The sequence below is a fragment of the Natrix helvetica genome (genome assembly GCF_964273705.1).
Source record: "Natrix helvetica genome assembly, chromosome: 1".
Taxonomy (NCBI): Eukaryota; Metazoa; Chordata; class Lepidosauria; order Squamata; family Natricidae; genus Natrix; species Natrix helvetica.
In genome coordinates this window covers 246,756,757-246,783,783 of record NC_138548.1, presented here as the reverse complement: position 1 = coordinate 246,783,783, position 27,027 = coordinate 246,756,757, and the positions used below count along the sequence as shown (strand labels likewise).

At 43.7% G+C, this 27,027-nt stretch overlaps 2 protein-coding genes across 3 annotated transcripts; one reads left to right on the top strand and one right to left on the bottom strand.

The window, feature by feature from the left end:
- Positions 1-711: 711 nt before the first annotated feature.
- Positions 712-15,812, bottom strand: KCTD2 (potassium channel tetramerization domain containing 2). 2 transcript variants are annotated; one of them, XM_081937895.1, is made up of 6 exons: positions 14,974-15,812; positions 12,486-12,594; positions 11,863-11,981; positions 11,447-11,542; positions 9,172-9,297; positions 712-1,191 (listed from the first exon to the last, which is right to left on the bottom strand). In XM_081937895.1, the coding sequence occupies exons 1-6, from the start codon at positions 15,262-15,264 to the stop codon at positions 1,162-1,164; spliced, it is 771 nt and encodes a 256-aa protein (XP_081794021.1). In that variant the 5' UTR covers positions 15,265-15,812; the 3' UTR covers positions 712-1,161. The 2 variants fall into 2 exon arrangements, with proteins under 2 accessions (XP_081794021.1, XP_081794022.1); XM_081937896.1 differs by having other exon boundaries at positions 11,890-11,981; positions 14,974-15,561.
- On the top strand, positions 14,936-27,012 carry ATP5PD (ATP synthase peripheral stalk subunit d). The gene is made up of 6 exons (XM_081937900.1): positions 14,936-15,066; positions 18,144-18,274; positions 18,855-18,951; positions 24,747-24,818; positions 26,606-26,668; positions 26,806-27,012. The coding sequence occupies exons 2-6, from the start codon at positions 18,153-18,155 to the stop codon at positions 26,935-26,937; spliced, it is 486 nt and encodes a 161-aa protein (XP_081794026.1). The 5' UTR covers positions 14,936-15,066; positions 18,144-18,152; the 3' UTR covers positions 26,938-27,012.
- Positions 27,013-27,027: the final 15 nt, after the last annotated feature.

Genomic DNA, 27,027 nt, shown 5'->3' with positions numbered 1-27,027 from the left:
GAGAGGCACAACATTGTTACTTCCATTCAAGGCATTCCAACAGAAAAAAAAAATACAGAAGTTCACAAATCACTTTGGACAAGAAACATCACAATAGTTTGGCAACTGTCATCATTTTACACCTCCCTGCCCTACCCACCTCTCCTCAACCTGTGCAATGCCCTTTAGTCATTTGGGATGAGAGGATACAAGGAGGGATGAGAAATTTCGAGCACAGAATCATAATGTGTAAATAAAAGACTCTCTATCCCTGGATGTATTAGGTAAGAGGTGATAACCAAAATAATTAAGAGTACAAATGAAAACCTGCTTTAATGCAGGACGTCAAGAGAACAAGGGAATAGTTTTATGCTTTTGACGACAAGGCAAAGCTGAACTTGGCAGGAACAAATCTTCCATATCAATGAACTATTTGAAATAACCCAAAGGACACATTCTAGCTTTGGTGAGAGAAATGGGGCATAAACTTCCTTCTTTCCTCTCTTTTCACAGAGAATAAGAAACAATACGACAGAATCTAAATATCACAGGTAATTTGGACACCTTAAAAGCATGAAGAATGCTGACCAAACTGCACTGCAAGAAATGCCTACAGTTAGATTTGTAGTGTTATCAGAAGAAAAACCCTTCAGTTAATACCAAATCCCTCACTCAACTTTCTTATTTAACAGCTCTGAACCAGTAACATTAAAAAAAAGATTGATGAATGAAAACGGAGAAAAAAATATTTAATTATTCATTTTCAAATCTATTTTCCCTTGACCTGAATGCCTCTAACCAAAACAAAGACTAAAGTATTAAAAAACAGCAGTGTGAAACCAAAACAAAAGTCTGCTCTTTATCCAGGCCTGTGATGATATAAATATATATCCCCCAAACATATGCCAATGCCAAAACAGCAAGGGGGAAAAAAAAAAAAAGCAGAGCAAAGTCGCTCTCCAGCTGGAAGATTCTCTTCTTTTCTCTTAGCTTTCCAGTGACTGGGGTGGGATGAGCCTTTGGTCTTTACCAGAATTTAATTCTCCACTGGCAGGACAGGCTCAGCTTTGCTTTGTGTTAGTTTTATTACTGTACAAAAGCAAGGTTGGACTGCAGGAGAAATGCTCTGCCCTGCTGAGTTGCCCTTTCAACATCTGGGAGTTTTAAAGTTAGATGCTTGGATTACATCCGTGATCCTCGCTCCTGAAGAATCTGGGGGGGGGGGGGGGGGAGAAAAAAGAAGCATTTCACTTGAGAAGCGTTTCTTGCAACAATAAAAAAGAGAGCTGGAAAACATGCTACCTCTCTCAAGATCTGACGTACAGGCAAGTTTGTATAAGAACCTACCGGACTTCCAATACACTGATTCCAAATCATCAAGAGGGGTTTTTTTTTTTTTTGTATGTCATAGCTAGCATATTGTGAAGAGAAATCCCAAATATTCAACAGAATGTATCACAGTATTCCAACCAGGATATAGTTAAAATATATACTATTGCAGATGGTATTTTAACCATACAAATATACTAGCTTACTGTCAAAATTTGGGCATGCAGAAGGACACCAGAGTTTAGAATGCAAGCCTTCATGGGGAGCATACCCTGTAAAGCACAAGTTGCTTTGCTTTTCAAATGATCAGGAATACTTTGGATTAAACATCATTTTGTTTAACAAAACAGTTTAACAATGACATCTGTCATCAGTTTAGAATCATAAAGGCTGGTATTTCAAGATTTGATGTTATAGATTAAAATGATCTATATGCCAACAGGGGGACTAGAACCCTGAATGGCTTAAGCAAATTTATATACAGATCCTCATTTACCAAGTTACTCATTAACTAAAATTTCCTTTTCTGATCAATGTTCAGGACATTCAGGACAACCAAAGCTTTCAGAGTGAAACTGATTAAGGTCTGGTCAATTTCAAGCAGCAACTCCCAGCAATGGCAGAGTTCTAATCAACAAATTTAGGCTCACAGAGCTGTTTAAGGACATTTTAAAAATCTTTTTTAAAATGAAGCAACAAAAGAATGATTAGAAGTTGATTTTGGAAAGTTATAATGGATATGGGGATTTGAAATAAGATTTTTAAATTGATTATGGAAATTCTTTCCATGGGACAGTGTTGTTTATATTCTGAAAGAAAGTACAATAAGATGGGAATTTGAACACTGGACACTAGAGGGAACAAGAGGGAATTATAGATTACAATTAAGAAAAATAGTGTTTTACTTTGGATTACTAACATAGGATGGAACAAAATATTTTTAATACTGGACATATTCAAGGATTTTTGTGAGTAATGGATCTACAAGTTAATCTTAAAGTGTCTACCATTATAGATAGGTGGCTTTTAAGAGACATTGAAGAATAGGAACAAGTTTTGTCAAACAGGACTGGGATTGATTTGAAAGTTGATTTCAAAATGACAGCCTGCAAGATGATATGGAAAAAAATGTTACACTGAATATACAAATAAAATTGGTTGATGTTTTAATAATTGAAAAGGATGTGCAACTGGCAAGCCGAAAGAATGTCTTCAATTACTTTCTAATATTGGATTTGCAAAAGACATTTGTTAAAATTTTGAAAGAAATGGGCATTGGTCCTTACCTGATACACTCATTTTCTGGTAGAGTAGACAGAGCAGCCAGACTGGGTATGCTCCGTCCATTAACCAATCGGACTGAGTCTACACTTATGATGTCATTGGGCCCTTGTGGCTCCTCCCAGTTTCAGATGAAGGAAAACTGTAGACTCAAGTGAGAATTGTGAGCAAAAAGTGAAAGTCCATAGTCACTGTATCTCTCTCTCTCTCTCCTCCGCACAAGGAATCCCCTTGCGTGACCCATACCAGGGCGGGGCTGGGTGCTGTCTCTACTCTACCAGAAAATGAGCATATCAGGTAAGGACCAACGCCCATTTTCCTGTTATCATAGAGACAGCAGCCAGACTGGGACGTACCAAAGACTGGGCTGTCCACTAGGGTGGGAAATTGTAAAAAAGGTCCGTTAGGGCACAAACACTTGTTGCAGCACCCAAAGGCCGCGTCAGCCGATGCACACTTGTCCAACTTGTAATGACATATGAAGACTGTGGGAGATGTCAGGTGGCCGCCCAGCAAACTTCTTCCAATGTGGCTTGAGTGGACCAAGCCGCAGATGTCGCAGCGCTGCATGTAGAGTGAGCTGTAATGTTTGCAGGGACCTGTATGGATTGAAATTCCTAAGACAGTTTAATACAGGCTCTTATCCAGCGCCCCAGACTAGACGATGAAGCCTTGGTACCCAAGGAGGCCTGGCGAAAGGAGATGAAGAGATCTTCCAAGTGACGGAATGAGGCGGTGCAATCGATGTAGATCTTGAGACGTACGTCAAGAGTGTGCCACTTGCACTCCCTCTCGTGACGGGGAGACGGACAGAAATCAGGTAAGGTCAACTCCTGACCTCGGTGGAAACAGCTATTGACCTTCGGTATGAATGTCGGATCAAGTCTTAAGACAACACAGTCTGGATGGAACACGCACAAGTCATGCCTGACTGAAAGAGCAGCCAAATCAGAAATACGTCTGGCTGAGGTTACAGCCACCAAAAACAGCGTTTTGAAGGACAACAGTTTCAAAGAAGTGGATCTCATAGGTTCAAAGGGCGCGGAAGTCAAAGCCTCTAGGACACAAGGCAAGTCCCAAGTCGGATATCTATGTATGGTAGGGGGACGCAGGTTGGACGCTCCACGGAGAAATCTCCGGATCAAGGGGTGAGAAGGAAATGTTCGGATGCCAGGCCATCCAGAACAGAGGCCAGAGCGGCCAACTGTCCGCGTGGCGTGTTAGGGGTAAGTCCCTGATCAAGCCCCCTCTGCAGGAAGTCCAATATCTGCGGAATGGATGCCCTAAGTGGGTCAACAGTCTGGTTGAAACACCACAGAGCAAAAGTACGCCACGTGGCGTCATAAATGCGGTTAGTAGAGCTTCTGCATGATGCCTGAATGGTAGCAATGACGTTGAGGGAGATGTTATCAGCTGTTAAGGCTTGCCGCTCAATCGCCGTGCAGTTAATTGCAGCCACTGGGGGTCGGGATGACAAACTGACCCTTGGTGTAGAGACGTGGGATGTGCCATGGGGTAGAGATTGACAGAGTCACCAGGTTGGCATACCAAGGCCGGCGTGGCCAATTTGGCGCTAGCAGCAACAGTTCTGCCTCCTGTTCCAGCATTTTTTTGAATTACCCTCTGAATGAGGGGGAGGGGAGGAAATGCGTACAGTAGACCCCTGGGCCACTGGCATATGAGAGTGTCTACTCCTTCTGCTAAGGGGTCCATGAACCTCGAGTAATACCTGCGTACCTGGTTGTTGTCTGCTGTCACAAACAGGTCTAGGACTGGGATGCCGAACCGTAGTGTCAGTCAATGGAAGAGGTTCGGATGGATGCTCCACTCCGCCTGATCTATCGTTGTCCGGCTCAGCCAGTCTGCTTGGACGTTGGAGACCCCTGAGATGTGTTCTGCCCTGAGAGATGACAGGTGAGATTCCACCCACTGGCACAACATGTTGGACTCCTGCATCGGGGACCAGGAACGAGTTCCCCCGTCTGCTTTTGTGTGCCTTGGTCGTGGTATTGTCCGTGAGGACTAATATGTGTCGGGCCTGAACTCTGGGGTGGAAGTGTCTGAGGGCGAGGCGAACCGCCCACAATTCTAGCCAATTTATGCTGTTTGGGCTCTCTTCGAGGAACCACTGACCCTAAGCCACTAGGTCCTGCATGTGTGCCCCCCAGCCTGGCAGACTTGCGCCCGTCATAAGTGTGAGACTGCACGGCTCCCTGAACAAGGTCCCTTGCAAAATCGCCGGGGACTGCCACCATCTGAGAGAGTGTAATATCTGTCTGAGAAGGGGGACTCAGAGGAGAGCTGCCCATCGGCCTTTTGATGTGGAAGCATGAACCATTGAAGGCTCCTGCTGTGAAACCTGGCCCACGGGACAATCCCGAAGCAGGATACCATCTTGCCCAAGATTTGGGAGAGAAGAAGAAGAGATGCCTTGCGTAGACGTAGCACCTTCCTGACAAGTACCATCAGACTGAGAATGCGGTCGTTGGATAGGAACACCCTCTCCACCATGGTGTCTATCAAGACCCCGAGGTGGAGAAGGCGAGTGCTGGGAACGAGGTGACTCTTTTTGAGATTCACCCCGAACCTGTGATTCCGCAAGGTGTGAATGGTGCGGGCAAGATCTCTTTCTGCCTGAACTGGAGACCTGGACAACAAGAGGATGTCGTCCAGGTAACAGAGAATCCGAACTGGGGATGACCTGATGTGGGTGGCCAGTGCTGCCAGTACTTTTGTGAATACCCTGGAGGCAGAGGATAGACCGAATGGAAGAGCTCGGTACTGGAAGTGCCTCCCCCCATAGGAGAAGTGGAGATATTTTCGGTGGTCTATGAAGATGGGGATATGAAGGTAAGCTTCGGTCAAGTCTACCGATGTGAGGAAATCGCCTTACCTGACCGCCTGGAGGATGGTGTGCAGAGAATGCATTTTGAACCGCTGATAGACAGTGGCGGTTCAATGTTTTTAGATCTAAAATTGCTCTCCATCCCCTGGAATTCTTCGGTACCACAAACAGGCGGGAATAAAAACCTTGCCCTTCCTGATGGGGAGGAACCGGTTGGATGGTCCGGATCTCCAACAGGTGCTGAATGGCCTGCTCCATCAGTGCCCTCTTGCGAGGACACAGAGAGACCAGGCATGGCATGAAGTGTTCCTGGGGGATAGAGAGGAATTCTAGCATAAGACTAAATTTGACAGTTTTAAGTACCCAACTGTCTGTTATGGTCTTCTCCCAGCAGTGGGCAAAGAACACCAGGCGGCCTCTGATCGGAAGAAAGTCCAGATAGTCATTTCCTACGTGAAAAATGGTGGTTGCCTCCTCCACGGTAAGATTTCTTGGAGGGGAAACGCTGTGTGTTTCTATTATATCGCTCCTGACGGGTTTTTTATCTGGGATATTTTAATTGCATCCAATTTACTTAGGGGTTTTTAAACATTGTGTTTTTACTTGTTTTTATCTACCAGTTCGCCTCCTCCTAGTATATGTTTTGTATATGTCTTGGTATATGTTTTTGGTATATGTATGTTTGTCTATATATTTATTTCCTATGTTTTGTTGTACGCCGCCCCGAGTCCTTCGGGAGAGGGTGCGGCTAAGAAATAAATATTTATTATTATTATTATTATTATTATTATTATTATTATTATTATTATTATTATTATTATTATTATTAGACCTGTCCTGGTGAGATCCCTGTCTGGGAGTGTAGGATTAGTGTTGTGGACGGGGGAAGGAAGGTCCCCGGTCCGCCGGTCGAAGGAAGGTGCCCCGTCCGCCGGTCAAGAGTGACCTCCTATAGAAGGGAGCGGGCCGACTGTCCTGTTTCTTGTAGATGGATGAAAGGACCTTGTGCTTGTCTTTAGATTCCATGAGGTACAGGTCTAAGGGATTACCAAATAATTAGGTGCCACTGAATGGGGAGGCTGCGAGGCGCCACTTGGTACGGACATCCGCCTGCCATGGATTGAACCAAAGCAGATGCCTGGCCGTGACCGAACAGGCCATCGCTTTAGAAGCGAATCTAGTAGCATTAAGGGAAGAGTCAGCCACAAATTCAACCGCTGCCCTGATCTTATTGAGATCCCTATGTGATCTAGTGTCAGTAGGAGTGATGCGCTCCTGAAGCTGTTCAATCAAAACCACGGCCGCCCTGGAGAAAAACGAAGTGGCCATAGGGGGCCTAACAGCCCAGGCCCCAGCCTGATAGTTTTTGACTAAGGTTTGATCAGACCTTTTCTCCTCAGGCTTGAGAACCTCCTCAGGGGCTCCAGAGACCACAGTAGGTGAAGACAGGGCTGCAACCAGTGCATCCACTGGGGGAGTCTCAAAGAAGTTGGTGAGGTCTGGTGCAATGTTGTAGAGACGTTTGTCAAGGTTGGTCGGCTGTGTGCCCACGCCTGGAGACCCACTGCTTCTGGATGATGTTCAGGAGTATCTTGGGAACAGAGATCACCTCTTTTTCCACCATGGGTTCGGTGAACGGGGTACTGGGACCCTCAGGTGAAGCCAGTTCTGCCGGTTTATCCTGTGAAGTAGAAGCTGAAGCAGAAGATGGTAAGTTAGGAGCTTTAATGGCCTTAAGTAGAAGGGACTTGAAACGATCAGTTTTGAATAATCCGGTAAAGGCAGGAGTATCTGGGGTGACCACGTCATCTGACAGGTCTGAGTCCCGCAGGTTATCTTGCTCCCCGCCAATTGAAACCTGAGAAGTAGAGGCAGAGGGATCAGGTTGCTGAGCAGCAGCAGAAGATTTATGCTTATAGCCATGTGATGGAGCAGGTTGGGGTTGCTGTTGTAGGCCAGCAGCCATGACCTGTTTAATGGTTTCAGCAATGATGGTTGCCATATCAGCAGGAGAGGTGTACATGGTGTGTGTGTGTGGGGGGGGGGGCAGAGCCATGTGTAACCGGGAGGGAAGCCTGTTCAAAGGTGCGCTCCCTATTGAGAGGGACATCAAAGAAATTGCCTCTGTTGTCAGGCTCCATTGAAGACGAAGATTCCGAAAAAGACAATTCCCCTTCTGAATAGGCCAGGGGAGGATCAGGGCCCATGGGAGGCAAGACAGGTGGAGCTGGGGACGCCACTTGGTGATCCTCGGAAGGTGGGAGGGAGGGCTGGGCAGTTAGAATATGTTGTTGTTTTTGGGCCCTTTGAAATTCTTTTTCAAGGGCCTTCTGCCTGCGCTCTTCTGCCCTGGTAGTCACTTTAGAGACTTTGGGGTTTACTCCTGAGGAAGGGGCCTCTTTGGCTTGCCTCTTCCTGCTGCTCTTTGCCCCTGATGGTCCTGCCTCCTCTAATCCTGCATTCGTATCCATAGCTGGATCAGCCATTTCCCCAAACATAAATCAACACCCCAATAAGATAGGCAATGGTCTCACCCGTTTGCTGGCCAGGCGCTCCTGCTCCGGTCCACCTAGGGTGATCCTGCATTGCTGGGCACTCCAAATGGCTGCTGTAGAGTTCACACCTTTTTTAAAGCATCCAAAATGGCCGACATTTTTTCTTTGAGGCTTTTCCAAGACTCAAAATGGCCACCGCTATCTTCGCGGGCTTTTCCAACCCACAAAATGGCCGCCGATACAAAGTGTGGCCAGGCGATCTGCAGAATGGCCACCGTACTCGCCTGGAACCGCTGTGCGCGAAATGGCCGGTTGCGCGTCCCTCCAAGTGCTGAGAATCAAGGAGCGCCGCAGGGAAACAGCCGTGGAGCCGTAGCTCGTGAGCTGGCCGATCTGATTGCAAGGCAGGCTTCCTGAGCGAACTCGTGGCCACAGGCAATCAGACGGCTGAGGAGAGGCAGCCAGAAATCAGTGTTGAATTTTCCTCCAATTTGTAGAATAAAGGATTATTTAAGGAACCAATTTAAAGGAACAAATCTTTTTGGAAAAATTCACCAATTAAAGATATAATTAAATAATTTGGAGGATAGATCAATTCTCACAGCCAGTTCAGGTTGAACTGAGTCTGAAACTGGGGAGGAGCCACAAGGACCCGATGACATCATAAGTGTAGACCCAGTCCGATTGGTTAATGGACGAAGCATACCCAGTCTGGCTGCTGTCTCTACGATAACAGGAAAATGAAAAGCAAACCAACTCTAGGACATTATCAAGATTAAAAATTATGATTGTTAAATAGAAGAAAGAAATATAAAGAGGGCTTATTTGAGCAAGGTTACAATATATATGTTGTTACTTCTGGCATTTCTTAATGGACTTTTGCTGACCACAACTGAATCTAATGGTTGTAAGGATCTGTTTATAGACTTGAGATGCAATATGGGATGAAGTGATTTTTTTGTAGCATTTTAAGAAAAGATAAATTATTAAATTTGTTTATACTTGTTGCAAGTATAAAGGGGAAAGTTATTTCATTATATATTTTCCCCCTCTGCTATATGTTTATTTTTTATTTTTCTATCTATATATTTTCCTGCATTTTTAATTTTTATTCTTTTATCTTTTTTGTTTTCTGTTTAAATAGGTTTAATACAATTATTATAAAAATATCCACATCATCTATTTTTATGCCATTTAATAAATAGGGAAACTGAAGGATTACAATAACAAAAGGCTTCTCACCTTTGCTTTCTCACTAGGCTCTATGACAATGCCATTGGTCGAATTGTTGAGCTCTCTCGATACAACACAGAGAAATTCTGCCTGATCTTCATTTCCATAGTTGTATGATGATCCAATACTAATTAACTGTTAAAAAGGAAATGATATAAATATTAAAAATAGCAATATGAGATGAACATAAGATCAGTCTTACAACTGAGAATTACAGATTTGCAAAAGAAGTACTTCTAACTTCCTTTAACATTTAGAAGGTGAAAAAGCATGCTCATATTATGCCTTTGAAAAACAGTTTGATGTACCATGTGACTTCCCTGTCAGATCAGAATACTAACATCTTCAGTTTTGTTATGCAACTATATACAGATATACCAGATATCAGGCCTCATAGGTGAATCACAAAATGTTTTATTAATTAATATTTTTCAGAGAAAGTGTTACTGTATTTAGAAATGTTCCAAGCTCATGCATCTAAAAGGGCATGTATAGAAGTCAATATCAACTAATATGATCACCAAATGTGATTCATATAATCAACTGTTTATAGGGCTGAGCTTGGTATACCCTGTACATGTTGATTCTATTTGCAGAAAAAGCACAAATCACTTCCATATTAATTACTCTCTCATTTTTTATACTATTATTTAAGCAATATGGTATCATTCTACAGAATCAATACTATTTAAAATAAAGAAAAGAATTATGTGGCTAGGAGCTCCAGAGATAGATGGATAAAACACCAAATTTTAGGACTATTCCATGATGGTAGGGTGAACAGCTGCTCATGTATCTTAGCATTAAAAAAATATAGAACCACACTTTACAGATTTAGCCATAGCTGCAGCACCACCCATTCATGCAATACCCATCAGGAGCACCTTCGAATAAATGAATAAATGTATCTTTTCCCGAGATTATGTGGCAGCTGTGGGAGGCTGTTTTATGAAGTTCCTGACATACGGTGCATATGTTCTTCTTTATGCTCTTAATCATATTTTGCTCCTTGAAGTCAGATCTTTGTGCAGCTCTAACAACAATCACAAAAACAAAACCCAGCAGTTATAGAGAGCCGTGGTGGCACCGTGGTTAGAATGCACAACTACAGGCTAACTCACTGCTTACTCCAGGAGTTCGATTCTGCACGGCTCTAGGTTGACTCAGACTTCCATCCTTCCAGAGTTGGTAAAATGAGGACCCAGATTGTTGGGGGCAATATGCTTACTCTGTAAACCGCTTAGAGAGGGATGTAAAGTATTGTGAAGCGGTATATACCTCTTATTGCTATTGCTATAGCAAATTGAAACAAAATCAGGAGAATGTTTTAGATTGTAGGGAAAAGAACTTTCAATAGTATCTGTACATTATCAAGACTGGTAAAGGATAATTTGATTACATGTATTAAACAGGAGTCAATACACTTTCCATAAAGTTTAAGTAGATAAAAGTGTAACTTGGAAGACATGAACCAAATGAACCTTTTCAGTATTCGGAATTTTACCACAGGCAAATCAATTCAACTCTGCAATTCAAATTATCTGGCTTTCAATAAGACACAGAATATAGGAACAATCACTGAAAGTATGGTGGTTGAGTTAAGAATCGTGTGGATCAGAGTGACTTTTCCTAGGACACTGCTCAGTGACAAGACCCATTCTACAAGAATGCAATAGTGAAGACTACTGCATTGAAAGATCCATTTTCTTGTGCCATGAAATCCTCTAACGATAGTTATTATACTAGCTCTAATCAGGAAAAAAGATGCCTGTTTTTCATTAAGGAATATTTACACCTAATAATCAGGGGGTGCATCAGGTAAGTGGTTAAGATGCTAGGCTTGTCGACTAGACGTTTGGCAAGTTTTAAACCTAAGTACCGCATGATGGAGTGAGCATCGGTTACCTGCCCCAGCTCCTGCCAATCTAGCAGTTTGAGAGCATGTAAATACAAGCAGATAAACAGGTACCACTTTGATGGGAAGATAACAGTGTTCCATGCACCTTCAGCATATAGTCATGCCTGCCACATGACCATGTAAGGGTCTTTGGACAATGCTGGCTCTTCAGCTCTGAATCGGAGAGAAGCACCACCTCCTAAAATTGGACACAACTGGCAGGGGAAATCTTTACCCTTTTTATGCCTAATAGCAACAAGTATATTTCCACCCAGCATCATTTGTTAGTGAGATGAGCAGCATATAAATGTAATAAATAAACAAGCAAGCAAACGGACATAATATATCCAGTGAATTGTCCCAATTTCTGAATCTGTTAACAAATACCTGTTCAAATTTCCATCCATCAGACATAGTAGACACCATTTGGGTGAGTTCTTCTTCTTGGCACTGCAGAACTCGGTAAACATGCTTGACAGGTCCCTGCATTAAAAGAGGGAAACTAACAAGTTAGAAATCAGGATTCTAAGTTTTCTAATATTATTGAAATGATGGTAGTATACTATTATAAGATGAAGGAGGCTCATAAAAACAAACATTTGTAAAAGTGTTTAAAAGCATGCTTTTAGCCACCACAGTTGTTAAAAGCTAGAAAGGGAAAGTGAGATGTTTTTGTTGAAAGACTTCAGAAACCAATAATATCTCATGAAGGGGAATTCCTATGATATGGCTCTTATGCCACAGGGAACACACAAGTCTACCATATCAAATGATAACATGTTAGGACATGGGGGACACCATACATTTATTTTCTTTCTAATGTGAATTACTTGAGAAGTTCTGCTTTCATTGTCTCGTATTCGCTCTTTCACCAGCCTCACTAGAGATGCAATGTTGTAAAATTCAGCTTCTTCCAGAACACCTAGGAATAAGGATGCAGAACATGGTTTCAGCATTTGTAAGAAGGAAAAGTTGCTATACATCTGTGTTAACTACAAAATCTCTTGATCTGAAATCTTTCAGATCTCTTTATGAAAAGAAGCTTATTTTTATAGGCTATGTTCCACTGGAAAGCAAATGCTGATATAATAGTCTCTAAAATAATGTTCTAATGAAAGCACTATCAAGGATACCTCCCTGCATGGTCATAAATACATGCCTATTTGAACAAGTTGATTTTGTACTGTTTCTCCACAGGGCAATCTGAGTAACATAGACTTTCTAATATATATTTAAAGACACACAGATCATGAAATCAATGAGATTAAATACACTTAATTCTGGGCTCAGGCAAGACCAACCTTATTAATACTACTACTGTAATTAAATGTGTATGCTGCCCAACTCCTAACAACTCTGGATGGAATTAAACATCCCTAACCTTCAAAAGAGATTTATACATTTATCAAAGTTGTGTTTTTCTTACCTTCTTCAGCCAGTTCCTTGTTTATTATGAGTTTTCCATGCCGGAGGTAGTTCAGGATTGGACCAAAATACGTGGGATCCCTATCAATGAGATATGCTCCCGTTTCATCCTGTAAGAAGATATAATTCTGTTATAGTCTGCTGTGAAAGAAAGATATTCCAATGGCATCCAGACATTTGGACATGGAACCAACTGTCATGAATCTGACAATATGATTCTCTGAGAAAGGAGCCAAATTCTTGCATCAGTGGATATCTTTTTCTACATTTACTTGTGTTAGGTGATTCTGTAACATAATTTTTAAAAAATAGGCCAAGCACCTTGGCTTTATCTAATTAAATAGAAAATTTAAAAAAATTATTGGCTCAAACTTATTTAAGAAAACTCACTAAAGCTACACATACTTGGGAATGTATGTATCCTACTGAACCTAGTGGACCTTCTTGGAAAGACTGATCTCAAAACTCCATTAACATAAAGATGCAATCTGTAAGTGTTTGTACAGCTTATTTCTTGTGAAAACAGTCGATTTCACTTACTGAGTAAACAGGCAAGGACTGTATTACTTGGAAGTGCAAATAAAGACCACAAATTTGATACCTCTCTATAACTATTATAACTTTCCACTATTATTGTATTTAAAATTAAATTCTAAGGAAAACAATTATGTGATGTTTTTTTACAAGGCATTTAAAATTCTCTGCATTGACTTTATAAGTAATTTTATGCTAAAGCAACCACTCTAAATTATACTTTATCTTGGCACACATCTTTAAGTACCAGAGAAAGAAGTTGCTTTGTATACAGATATTGATTTTTTTAAACCAGTACTTATTTTATTAATGTAAAACTGAAAGGCTATATGAGAGAAAAACGTTAGATCTCCAGTATACTGTATAATTTATTGGGTCTGTGAGCAATGAACTGAATATGTTTTTTGACAGCTCTGGACAAAAGAAGAGCAAGGCTTCTTATAGAACAGCTGTTGGAAATAAGGCTGTGTTCCCCTTTCAACTCCTTAGGGTTAAAGTATATTTTTGATACCCATAACTTTCAATGATTTTATGCTACTTTTCCCATATGTATGGTTAAGATTAATTTTAGCAAATATTATGGCTACACTGGCAACAAAAACACTGGCTCAGAAGAGGTAAGATGGGATAGGAAAAGTAGAAGGAGGCATTGAATTGGCAATCAGAATCTTTTCAACCTTTCTAGCGGAACAAGGAAAATTAGCAAGTGGAACCAATGGGATTTTGGAGAGCTCTTAATAAAGAAAGCTTTCCTCTACAAGTAATAGGGCTGAATTCAAATTTAATGCATTTGCAGTACTGAAAGGCTACAAAGGATGAAGATATTATATACTCTTGATTCTGAAAGATCTAGAAAATACATTATTTATGAATGTTATAAATGCATAACATTTACAAATAAGTATGCATTTTTTAAAGAAATCATTTCTAATTACACTCATTACACCAAGGTAAATAGATTAAATTCAAGTTATTTACTGACAATACCTTCATTGTTGAAGTATTTGATTACAGACTAATCACTCATTTAAGCTAGAGAAATAAGACTGGTCCAGAGGAAAGCTATATAAAAGACAGTGCTTTTAATAGTCTTGTTTTCAAGCTAAGTCTAAGCTTTAAATAGAATTCTAAACATCCTGGTTTACAGCCATAATGATTAAGCCAAATCGTTACAAACCACATCATAGCTTAAATGCTATTGAGTGCAACCATACTAACACACTGTGTTCTATACATCCTTATTGCTTATTAACAATGGCTAAACATCTTCTGTAAACACCATCAATACAGAAAAGAACAGCACAGCAAATCAAAGGTGTGCGTGTGTATTCACCAAGAACCTATGGCCCATTTTTAGATGCAGTCTAGAAGTGCCACTGAGCTGTGCATCACTGCGTTTTCATTAGGAGAGACTTAAAGGCTAAAATCTATGGTTATGGTTAAAACTGGAGTTCTGCAAGAAACTTGGTCTGCTTCTAGAAATACAACTACTCTATTACACTAGAGATGCAGGAGGGACAGCTAGGAGAGCGAAAACTACAGGTAGGCCTCATCTTACAACAGCTCATTTAGTGACCGTTCAAAGTTACAACGGCACTGGAAAAAGTGACTTATGACCATTTTTTTACTTATGATCATTGCAGTGTCCCATGGTTTTTTTTTTGCGACTTTCTGACAAGCAAAGTCAATAGGGAAGGCAGATTCACTTAACAACCCGGTTTTACTAACTGCAGTGATTCACTTAACAGCCGTGGAAAGAAAGGCTGTAAAATGGGGCAAAACTCACTTAGCAACATTCTCACTTAACAACGTAACCTTTGGGGGGGGGTCCAATAGTGGTCATAAGTCTACCTGTAATAGCGCTCGGAGATGCCACGCCCGTCATTCTGGGCGTGCCGGCCTACCGGCGAAAGGGGGGGGGGATTTAGGTCTCGACAGCCGCCGCGCCCGCTCACCTTGTCCGAGCCCAATTCGGGCCCTTCTTGGCAGCAGAGGCGGCAGAGGAACGACTTGGGCTCGCGGCAGAGGGTCTGGCGGGTACTCACGAAGTAAGTGCCGCCCACGTTAAGCCGGACCCACTTGGAGCCGCCGCCGCCAGCCGCGGCTTTCTCGGGCGGCGGAGGCTCCGGGCTGCGCGCGGGACAGGCGGGAGCCGCAGCTGGCCGAGGGCTCGGCGGCCCCGAGATCGGGAGCGGGCTGGGCGTGCGGCCTCGTGGCGGCCCCTCCCCAGCCACCAACTCCGCCATGCTTGGCTACGGCTTCTCCCCTAGGTGGGTGGGCGGATGGTAGTCCCTTTTTTTTTCAGTCAGCGGGCTGGGCGGAAAGGCTGCAGTTGCTCCGGTCGAGGCTCGATAGCCATCCCCTCAATCCCCGCTGACAGGGAACGCCGGACTTCCGGGATGATGAATCGCTTCCGGGTCATCCAGCGCTCTCCAAGTCGAATGCCTGCCCCGGCTTCGTTCCAGGCGTTCCACTCTGAAAGGGAACCGGAACGAGAACATCCGATCAGTAGAGATGGCAATAATAGTCGGAAAGGTGGTGGAGAGACACCGGAAGGAAATACATAGGCAGCCGTACCATAAACTCCAACAATTTAGATCAGCGCTTCTTGATTTGCAGTGGACGATCCTAATTCATTTCTTAGTGGAACGAACACTTTTCGAAGCCAAAAGCCCGTTCTCTTTCGGAAACGACGTTTTAAAACTGCCCTGCCAGTTTGCTTCACGGAGAAGAGAGAAATCATTTTAATACAGGGGTCCCCAAACTTGGCAACTTTAAGACGTGTGGACTTCAACTCCCAGACCTCTGTTTTAATACAATTTGCACCGTCCTTTAGAAAGCGGGAAATAAAACTTTACTATATACCTGCTTTGCAATCGCAGGGGTGGGTGGGTGGATAGAGGTGGCTAAAAAGATGGAGAGGGTTTTGCAGAAGCCTCCACAGAGGTTTGGGTTATTCTTGCTCCCCCAATAGCATTTGCAACCTTTTCATATTATGATCTTTTAATAAAAGTTTCTTAAGAGCAATCACTTACTAGACATCCTCAATGAAATGTAACAGGGCAGAAACCTGATTTTGTGGTAGAAATCAGAATAGAAAATGGAGATTTCGTCGTGTCTAGAGAGTATGGGTTGGGTAATATAAGCACACAGTTCTGCGAAGGCAGAAATGGAATGCACAAGTAGTCCTCGATTTACAACAGTTTGTTTAGTGACATTCAAAGTGACAACGGCACTGAAAAAAGGGACTTACGACCGGTTTTCACACAACTTTTGCAGCATCCCCATGGTCATGTGATTAAAATTCAGGTACTTGGCAACTAGGTTCATATTTATGACAGTTGCTGTGCCCCAGGGTCATATGTGGTGGTCATTTGGGACGACCTGACAAGCAAAGTCAATGGGGAAACCAGATTCACTTAACAACTGAGTGACTAACTTATGAACTGCAGTGATTCCTTTAGCAACTCTGGTAAGAAAAGGTCGCAAAATGGGGCAAAACTCACTTAACAGTAGAAATGTGGGGCTCAATTGTGATGGTGTAAATTGAGGATTACCTGTATTTTAGGGAACTTGTGGGGATAACAGGTTTACTCAGCGAAGCACCTGAAGAGCCCCAAACTTCAATTTGCATCAAGGTTCAACTGCTTTGCCCCCTGAAGCCAACATCACCTGCCACTGCCTGCAGGAAGGGAAGTTCTCCCCCCTCCCCTCTCACTACTCCATTAGGTAGTTTGCCTTGTCCCAAAGATGCTCCCCCCCCCAAGAGGCACATGTGGTTTTTCTTTGAAGACATTTCGCTTCTCATCCAAGAAGCTTCTTCCGCGGCAAATCAACTCTTCTTGGATGAGAAGCGAAACGTCTTCAAAGAAAAACGAAGAAAGTCCAGGTGCCTCTTGGGGGGGGGGGAAAGCACCTTTGGGACAACCAGGATCTGGATGATGATGACTGAGACTCTCCATAGACTAGTTGTTTGCCTTTGCTCTGCTCGCGATCTAGAGGAGAGCAGGCTGCGCTCTCACCTTTTGCTCTCTCTAGGAGACGGCGAGGGCCGCCCTCTTTCCGGAGAGAGCCGTCCCGATTGGGCCCGTTGCTCCCTGCCAGGCTTTGGTTCCGGGAGCCTTTTCCGGCGGTGCAATTGCCCGGGTGGCTGAAGGTGAGCAGCCCGATGTCCTTTGGGAGGGTCTCTAGTCTTGCAATAATCCCTGCTTGCTAACCAGTTTTCCTCTTCGATTTTTTTCCCTGTAATGCTTCTCGTTTCGTCATGGCGCGGCTCGGGGTTGTTTGACGTCTGCCTCCAAGGACAGACGTTTACTCTCCAGCGGGGTTTCCCCCTTGGCTAGGAATATAGATGCGAAAATAGAGGAAAAAGATCGCTGCCTATTTTGTTTGGGATAATTATGGTGTGTGTGTGTGTAATACAGTGCTTGATGTCTCGGAGCAAAAGATCCTGTATCAGCTTTTTAAAAAGCTATAAGTCTTTTTTTTTTTTATGGAATCAAAACTGCATGATTTTGAAACATTCCTAATTTATTTTTTTGCACGTGTGGCTTTTTTGTTGTTTTCTGGCGACTTGGCAGAGATTTCAGAAGTGGTTTGCTATTTGCCTCCTTCCTAGGGCAGAGAGAAAGTGGCTGCGGTCAAAGTCACCTAGCTGGCTTCCCCTACCTAAAAAGTGGGGACTAGAACTCACAGTCTCCTAGTTTCTAGCCTGGTGTCTGAACCACTACACCAAACAGCAGGTTTACTTCTGAATAAATCAATGGCGCATTTTCATTCCTGATTTCAGTTGAGATCTGCATATGTGGGACTGATTGGGGTAGATTGCAGGGGTGACACCGAAATATAATTTTATCATATTTTATGTATATCTTAAATTATTGTATTCTATTCCAATTGCATTTTAGACTGTATTTTATTCCAATTCCATTTTAAATTGCTTTTATCAAATTTTAGTAATAATTTGTTTCTGGAACTTTGCACTTTGATATGGCCCAAGGGCTAATCAATAAAGACTCAATGTCTGTTTTTTTAGGATTGTCCACTTCCTTCATACCTCACTTGCTATGTTATTTTGTTGTCTATTTCCTTTCTTCCCTACCCTCTGTCTCTTTCCATTTTCTAGGTGATAGCAATGGCTGGCCGCAGGGTTGCTCTGAAAGCAATAGATTGGGCAGCATTTGCTGAACGAGTAGCAGTCGAACAGAAACCTATGTTTAATGCTTTGAAATCACGTAGTGATGCTATTGCAGCCAAGTGAGTATATTTCTTAGTTTGTAAAGAGCACCATGGAAAGAAAAGGAATGACATTAAACCAAAATATCTTTATGATTGGTGGATGCATCAGTGGCATTATTTGGATTACATTATTAAATACATGTTTCCAGACCGTGTTGCTGAACTGTTCACTTGCTTTTTATATCAGTGCAACAAAAGACATACTTTTAAGGCATAGGTGTACAGTTTATTGAAATGGGCATGCTTTTGGATCTAGTTAAATCTTTAGGCAGAACTGTTCCTATGATTTTACTATTAAATTTAAAGAGTTAAATATCTAAATAACAACAAGACTATATTGATTACCTCTCAGTCATTGTTAGTAAATATGATTACACCAGGTATGGGAAATTTTGTTACAGACAGTAATCCTCTCCATCCCACAGATCTCTAAATATAACGTTCTTTGTTATCAAGTTTTTATCTTGATAACAAAGGGAATATCTAGACATTTCTTTGACTTTTCTTGTTGTGAAGATCAAGAATGAAAAATGACTTTAGAAGAAGGAGTAGTCTGAAGCATCCAGTAGTTTTGATGTTCTTTTATGTATCTAAACAGGCTTGCGTCTTTGCCAGAGACACCACCGGCCATTGACTGGACTTTCTACAGGACTACAGTTGCAAACCCTGCCCTAGTGGATGATTTTGAAAAGAAGGTGAGGCACTTTAAAATTTGTGGGTGTTTGAGGTGTATTCCATTGCATCCAGAAGAGACTTATTTATTATTTATTTATTTATTTCTTAGATTTTTAGACCGCCCCTCTCCCAGAAAGGGACTCGGGGCGGTGTACAGTAAATACAATAAAATCGGTCATAATAATAAAAATACATTTAAGATACATTTGGAGGGGGAGATAGGCTGTACTAAGAAATAAATATATTCTAATCCTAAAAACATCACAATTAAAACCCCAAACCCAATTAAAATAGAATAAATCCCCGGGAGGTAAAACTAAGAAAGTGCCAGGCCAGCTGATTGAAATAGGTGAGTCTTTAACTTTTGCCGGAAGGAACGGAGGTCGGTGGTAGTTCGAATGTCTGGGGGGAGGTCATTCCAGAGGGTTGGGCCCATCAGAGAGAAGGATCTACTCCTAGGCGTCGCCCGCTGGCATTGCCTAGCAGACGGCACCAGGAGGAGCCCCTCCCTGTGTGAGCGGATAGGTCGCAGGGACGTGTGTGGTAGGATGCGATCCTGCAGATAGCTAGGTCCTATGCCATGGAGCGCTTTAAAAATGGTGATCAATACCTTGAAACGCACCCGAAAGGCCACAGGTAGCCAGTGCAGCTCGCGCAGGAGAGGTGTTACGTGGGAGTAACGTGTACTTCCCATAATAACCCGCGCGGCTGCATTCTGAACTAGCTGCAGTCTCCGGATGCGTCCCAAGGGAAGCCCCATGTAGAGGGCATTGCAGTAGTCCAGGCGAGACGTCACCAGCGCATGAGTGACCGTGCGCAGGGCACTCCAGTCCAGTAGGGGGCGCAATTGGCGCACCAGGCGGACCTGGTGGAACGCCCCCCTTGCCACGGCTGCCACATGGTCCTCCATTGACATCCGGGCATCGAGGAGGACGCCCAAATTGCGCGCCCGCTCCACAGGGGACAGTTGTTCGCCCCCTATGGCCAGCGATGGAGTCAGCTGGCTGAACCGAGGTGCCGGTACCCACAGCCACTCGGTCTTGGAGGGGTTGAGTTTGAGTCTGTTGTCCCCCATCCAGACCCCGACGGCTTCCAAACACCGGGACATCACTTCGACAGCCTCGTTGGGGTGGTTTGGGGTTGAAATGTACAGCTGAGTATCATCAGCGTAAAGATGGTACTCAACCCCAAAACCACGGATGATCTCACCCAGCGGCTTCACATATGCGTTGAACAGGAGAGGCGAGAGGACCGACCCCTGTGGCACCCCACAAGTGAGTGGCCTCAGGGACGACCTCTGCCCCCCTGTCAACACACATTGCTTCCGGTCGGAGAGGTAGGAGCCGAACCACCGCAAAACGGTGCCTCCGACTCCCATCCCCTCCAACCGGCGCAATAGGATACCATGGTCGATGGTATCAAAAGCCGCCGAGAGGTCTAATAGGACCAGGATAGAGGAACAACCCCTATCTCTGGCCCTCCAGAGATCATCGACCAACGCGACCAAGGCTGTCTCAGTGCTGTGCCCGGGTCGGAAGCCGGACTGGCGTGGGTCTAGATAGTCGGATTCGTCTAGGTGTCGTGGAAATTGCTGCGCCACCACATTCTCAACAACCTTCGCCAAAAAGGGGAGGTTGGAGACTGGACGGTAATTAGCTAGCTCCATTGGGTCGAGCAAAGGTCTCTTGAGCAAGGGTCTCACCACCGCCTCTTTCAAGGCGGTTGGTAAGTATCCCTCACCCAATGAGGCGTTCGCCAGGCCCAGGAGCCAGCCTCGTGTCACCTCCCAGACTGCCAGTACCAGCCAGGAGGGGCACGGGTCCATTAAACATGTGGTGGGTCGCAGCCGTCCACGCAACCTGTCCAAATCCTCGGGGGCAACAGAGTCAAACTCCTCCCAGAATGGTCTCTCAAGACTCGCTGTTGGCGGCTCGTCTGGTCCACTGACGGAGGTCCACCCGCTCCGGATCTGATCGATTTTGTCCTGAAGATATTCCCCAAACTCCTCTGCTCTACCCTGTAAGGGTGTCTCCCGCGCCCCCTGCGATAAGAGGGAGCGGGTCACCCTAAACAGGGCGGCAGGGCGGTTATCCGCAGACGCAATAAGAGCAGCACAGTGTCTACGTTTGGCCGCTCTTATTGCCACAAGGTAAGTCCGCAAATAGGCTCTTACCTGTGTTCGGTCAGATTCGGAGCGTGAGGACCTCCACCTGCTCTCTAGACGTCTCCTGTGGCGCTTCATCACCCTAAGCTCCTCAGTAAACCAAGGAGCCCGGGTGGGTCGATGCCGCAGGAGAGGTCACAAAGGCGCAACCCGGTCCAAGGCCCCAGTCGTCGCCCTATTCCAGGCAGTCACTAGGTCCTCGGAGCGGGAGCGGGACAAGGCTACAGGTATTGGCCCAAACTCCGTCTGGAATCTATCAGATTCCATCAGGTGCCTGGGGCGGTACCAGTTTATAAAGTCTGGTTCCGCCTCCTCACGGTGGGGGATAGCGCCAGGGAAGTCCAGCCGGAGGGATGAGTGGTCTGACCATGACAGGGGCGTGATGACTAAATCCCCTATTCCCAGATCACTCGTCCACTGTTCAGATACAAAAATGAGATCCAGTGTGTGGCCCCCTTCGTGAGTGGGGCCCTGCACTAATTGGGTCAGGTCCATGGCTGTCATGGAAGCCATGAACTCCCGAGCCACCTCGGAAGCCGCTCCCGTTGACGGCAAGTTGAAGTCCCCCATGACCAAAAGTCTGGGAGTCTCAACTGCCGCCGCTGAGATTAGCTCGAGGAGCTCGGGCAGGGCTGCTGATGCATAGCGAGGAGCCAAGTATACAATCAGCAAGCCCCACTGCCTCCCTGGACCCCAGTTCACACCAAGGGACTCACACCCGGATATCTGAGGGACAGTGAACTCCCTCGGCTCTAAACATTCCCGCATAACCACCGCCACCCCACCACCCTTACCCAGGGCCCGAGGCTGATGGAATGCACGGAAACCCGGTGGGCACATTTCCACGAGGGGTAAACCACCCTCGTGGCCCAGCCAGGTCTCCGTTATCCCTGCAAGGTCTAGCTCCCCCTCTGAGATCAACTCATTAATGAGGGGGGCCTTGTTGGTGACAGACCTTGCATTGCAAAGCATCAGCCGCAGGCCCTGGCTCTGTAGCACCTGTCCACCTAGACTGCAGGGGTTGGTACAAGCGACCGGGCGTAACCAGCAGCCGCGGTCTCCCAACCGACCTTTGGATCTTATCCTGTCCTCGCATCCCCTCCTCCCCGCGACCGTTATAATAGGACAACCCTCTGCTTTAGTGACCTTTATATTCCCCCCCTCCACCGCATCCCCATCCTTCCTGGACTCACCTGTCTGTCCGGCACTGGCTCTCCTCCCGGTCTGATTAGCCCTCCCCCCCACCCTGGAACCCCCTAAAAAAGATAAAAAACATTTTACTAAAAATCCCCTTAGCTTCCGGTTCCTGCACCTCTCGGGGTCCACGAACCCGTCCTCGAGGCGGGCCCTTGAAAGAGCCAAGGGCCAAGCCTGCGAGAGAGGGGCCTCCCGCAGGCGGAGCAGTTCTGACCTCAGGTAAATTGATAGTTCTTGGCAGTTCATAATCACCAATTAAAATGTAATAAAACTTTCACAGTAAAAAGATGAAAAAATGAAAGACTATGCGGTATTACTCAAGTTGATAGCACCAATTCATCCCTCTCAGCTTCTTTGAAATACCCCCATTTCTTTATTTTTAACAATTTAGAAAAAAACAAGTAGGGTGGGGGGTCAAATACCTGGGAGGATGCTATTTCAAAGTACTTCTACAGAGATGTGGCTATATGAGCCTTCATATTTCTCACCTGGCAAAAGTTGGGACTCACAAGCAGATTCTTCTGAGCTATTCAAGTCTGGCACTTCAAAACTGGGTGGGAAAAGTGCTTCTATAAGTATTCTCATCCCAAGTTGTGTAGTACTTTGAATTGTACTCAGAAGCTAATGGGAAGCTAGTTCAGGGCCTAAAGCACAATACTGCACTCATGTCAAAGCCTAAAGCAAAATACTGTACTGATATCAAGGAACTGTCAGCACCAAGCCATTGAAGCTTTCAAGAATATTCAGAAATAAATTTGTGTGTACAGTGGGGTGCAGCTGTTTAGATAAGAGGACGTAGGCATGAATCTCTATTGCAAGATGTTGTTCTAAGTAGGGATGCAATTGCTGTATCAACTGAAGCTAAGCAAAGGCTCCTGCCCACAAAGTAGTAGCTGGAAAAACCCTGCTCACCTAGGATTCTGATCATGTAAGGTCCTCACTTAATTGCTGCTTGGTCTCTGGGTTATGACAGTAACTGGGACCACCAGGATTGCCATCACTAAGCAATGTTGTCATGTCATGCTTAAGGACTGAATCACTTAATGACAGAAATTCTGGTCCCAAAATCTGTTGTAAGCTTAGGACTACTTGTACCAATATCCAGGACATAACAGTGGTAATCCAGAAGAGTGACCTATACTGTCTTAATATCACACCTTGATCTAAAACCTCACGCAAAAGGGTCCTCAAGGGGATTTTATTGGTATATCCTGACTAGAATCTCATAGTCTTCTCTAAAAAGTAAGGTTAGAGCTAGTTTTCAAATGCAGTCTCTTCAAGGATGCCAGCACCAACCTCTCACTAAGAGGTGAGAGTCAGGTGCTCATGTGGGGTGTGGCAGCTGAGAGTACCCTATCCATTTTTAATAGCATTCAGAAGCCAGGAGTCCACTTAACATGACACAACATTGCTACAGTCATCTCAGATAATTTTTCCTATGAAGAGCCAAGATTTATGCAAATCTGAGCAATTCCATTGGCAAAGTGTTGGGCTAATTGGTCACCCAGCCAGGCAGGAGATCCAGCTGCAGTCCCTTCCTTAGAAGGGAATTGGCTACTTGAACCCAAGTGCCAGATGACAGGCTGCCCAAAGTAAGAAGGGAGGAAAAACCACCAAAACACCAAAACCACTCTGAATCTGTAAATCTGGTAAAATTTTAGCATAATTCTTGTAAAATAATGTGTGAGAACACCGCATTTATTATTAGACTTACAATATCACAAGTTGTTCACTTTTTAAAATTAGCCTTAGTGCCTTACTGTCTCTTCTTGTGAACTGACTGCTGCCCTTGGACAATGTCAACTAGATTTTAAAACTGCAAAATCTCTTTCACAGCAAAATTTTGGGTTTTTTGCCCATTGGATAACTCCTAATCTTTGAAACTGGCTGTGGTTCAGGGAATTAACGGGGAGGAGAAGGGTATTAACTACTACTAGAATAAGGAAATTTGATTGAGACTTTTTGTGCTTATTCCATTAAATTTCCCAATCCATGCCCCCTGGGCCACATGCGGCCCTGGACACAAAGTAAGTTGGCCCCACAAGATCTTAAACTGTTATCAATATTATGTGACTTTAGCGATATTTGTATACATTAACCATATTATATATTTTATATGTGGCCCAAGACAATTCCTCTTCACTCAGTATGGCCCAGGCAAGCCAAAAGGTTAAATTAAATTTCATAAAGTGATGTATTTTTTTGTAGGAAATGTGTAAATGAGCCCAGTTCTTTTGTCAGATATTAAAGGTTAGTCTGTAGTAGATATTTGAAATGAGAATTTAGATTTTGTGGTTGAAAGGTGCTTATACAACAGGACAATAAATGTACAAGGACCTAATCCAGAGATATTGGAAACTATGTACTGTACTACTGAATTAGAAATATAAATAGAAGGAAGAAGGTACACATGGTGTGCATAGATTTCATTCATTATTTCCTCAATTTTCACAGTTTAAGGCACTGCAGATTCCTATGCCTGCGGATACCGAAACAGCTAAAATAAGCGCCCAAGAAAAAGAGGCTGTAAGTGTTCCTGTTATTATTCTTTTCATTGCACATAAATGGTGTCTGAAGAGGTGTCTGACATCTTAACAGATTGTCCCTGCCCTAATCTTTAGTCATGGTGCCATTAGTTAAATTATACTGAATATCATTCCTTGCTTCCCACATTCCATCTGTTTATGGATTTCTGTCTTTAGTAATTTCTCTGCTAGAATCGTAGTACTGACAATGGTCAATTTTAACTACAAGAGTTGCAGGCCTTACATTGTCTGGAAGAATAAGTTGAAGACCTTCCATTTCTTTCTTCTTAAGAGTAAAAGTTGGAAATAATAAATAGCATTTGTGAGGTACAAAGTAGAAAATTAGAACAAGTATGCAAAAATGAGGGAGAGGAAATAAATTTCCTTGTCTGGTGAATACTATAAAGTTCACTTGTGCTGTGTTTTTATATGTAATTATCTGTTCTAAATAGCAGTGACTTAGTTGATTTTTGGAGCAATTATGGAACCATCCGTTTCCTATTGCACTCATAAGATACAGCATATGGAATGGATGTATATTTCAGAGATCTGGTGACTGAAATGTCAATCTCAAAAAGGAAGGAAAAGAATTATGAGAATTAACTATATTCAATACATATTTTATGTACACATGGATATTTATTTGAAGGACACGTGTAAATCTGTGCCCCTATAATTGTGGTTTTGCTGACTTTATTATTGGCCATAAAGTTCAGACTGCCCATATTTTACACAACACGCACTGTTCTTATGCCAGGTGCAGGAGAATGAACCTACCTATTCAATTTTCTAGGAGTGTATTTTCAACTGCGACAATTTGCTGGCCTATTATAGACATATTCCAAATTTTAAAATACATTCAACATTCTTATCATTTCTTGCTATTACTTTATGAACTAATAATCAAAATGTATAACAAAGACAAGTTCTAGTGAATTATAGAATCAACCAAACCCAAAGTTCCTGATGCTTTCTCTGCATGGAGTAAGTGAAAAGTTCTGACGATGAAATATCCCAGAAATCCAAAGCCTACTACTTCTACATTTGTATCAGGAACACCAAAGCACTTCTGGGTTCAAAGGATTGAATGGTGACATTACTGTTGCCCAGGGGAATGCCCAGTTGGGAGCTCCTTTCATGTCCCCATTAAGCTGGCTGCTGATGGGGTCCCCTTCTATCTACTTGTGGTCGCCTGCTTTTGAACTTCTGGTTTGGCAAGAGCTGCAGCATATGACAGAAGCTCAACCTGTCCTGTGGCAGCAACCTGGTCTTAAACGTGAGCCTGCCAATTGTCATCCCAGGGTCCTAGTCTTGTGAGCCAAGGCATTTTCAAAGCTTTTCTTGGCCTGTTTTTGAGGCTTTATTCGGGCCGGTTTTTTTGGGGGGGGGGGGGAAACATGCCCAAAAAAAGCCTTGAAAGTGGACTGAAAAAGCCTCCAAAACGGGCCAAAAAAAGCCTCCGAAAAAAGGCCCGAAAAAGGCCCGTGTGGAGGCTAAAAAATGGCCAGCAGGTGGGTGGGGCTTCGGCAATATTCAGTCTATAAGATGCCCAGACATTTTCACCCCCTTTTGGGAGACAAAAAAGTACGTCTTATAGTCTAAAAAATACGGTATTTGCTAAAATATTGAATCCTGCCCATTAATTCATTTTCCCTGCTCCCTGTTAAAGAAATATGGGTGGGAGAGGCATTGGGAGGCATCCATTCAGGCCTCTATGCTCCCATAAGTAAACATGGATAGCTTCTCTGGAAGCAATGTTTCTGATAATGTTGCTATCTCTTCTTTCAGGAAAAGAATGCTGCTGACTTCATACAGGCTTCTAAAGCTCGCATTGCTGAATATGAGGAAGAGGTAAGCTAGCAATTTTAATTACACAAAAGGACTTTGAAAAGGACTGTATTTTCTCCTAATAATTTCTGTCCTGCTGGTTTTCAGCATTTCTCTTCATGATGTGTTGGTAATTATGCTGCTTTTTTTTTCCTCTTAAGCTTCAGCAACTGAGAAACATGATACCTTTTGAAAATATGACATACGAAGATCTACCTGAAAGATTTAAGGATCCTACACTGGACCCAGTAAAATATCCTCATTGGCCACACAAGCTTGTCTCTGATTTATAAACACTGGCTATTCGAAAGCATTGTGCAACATCAATTCTTCTTCTTGAATCTATTAAATAAAGTAATTGCACATGAGCCTTCGAAATCTGC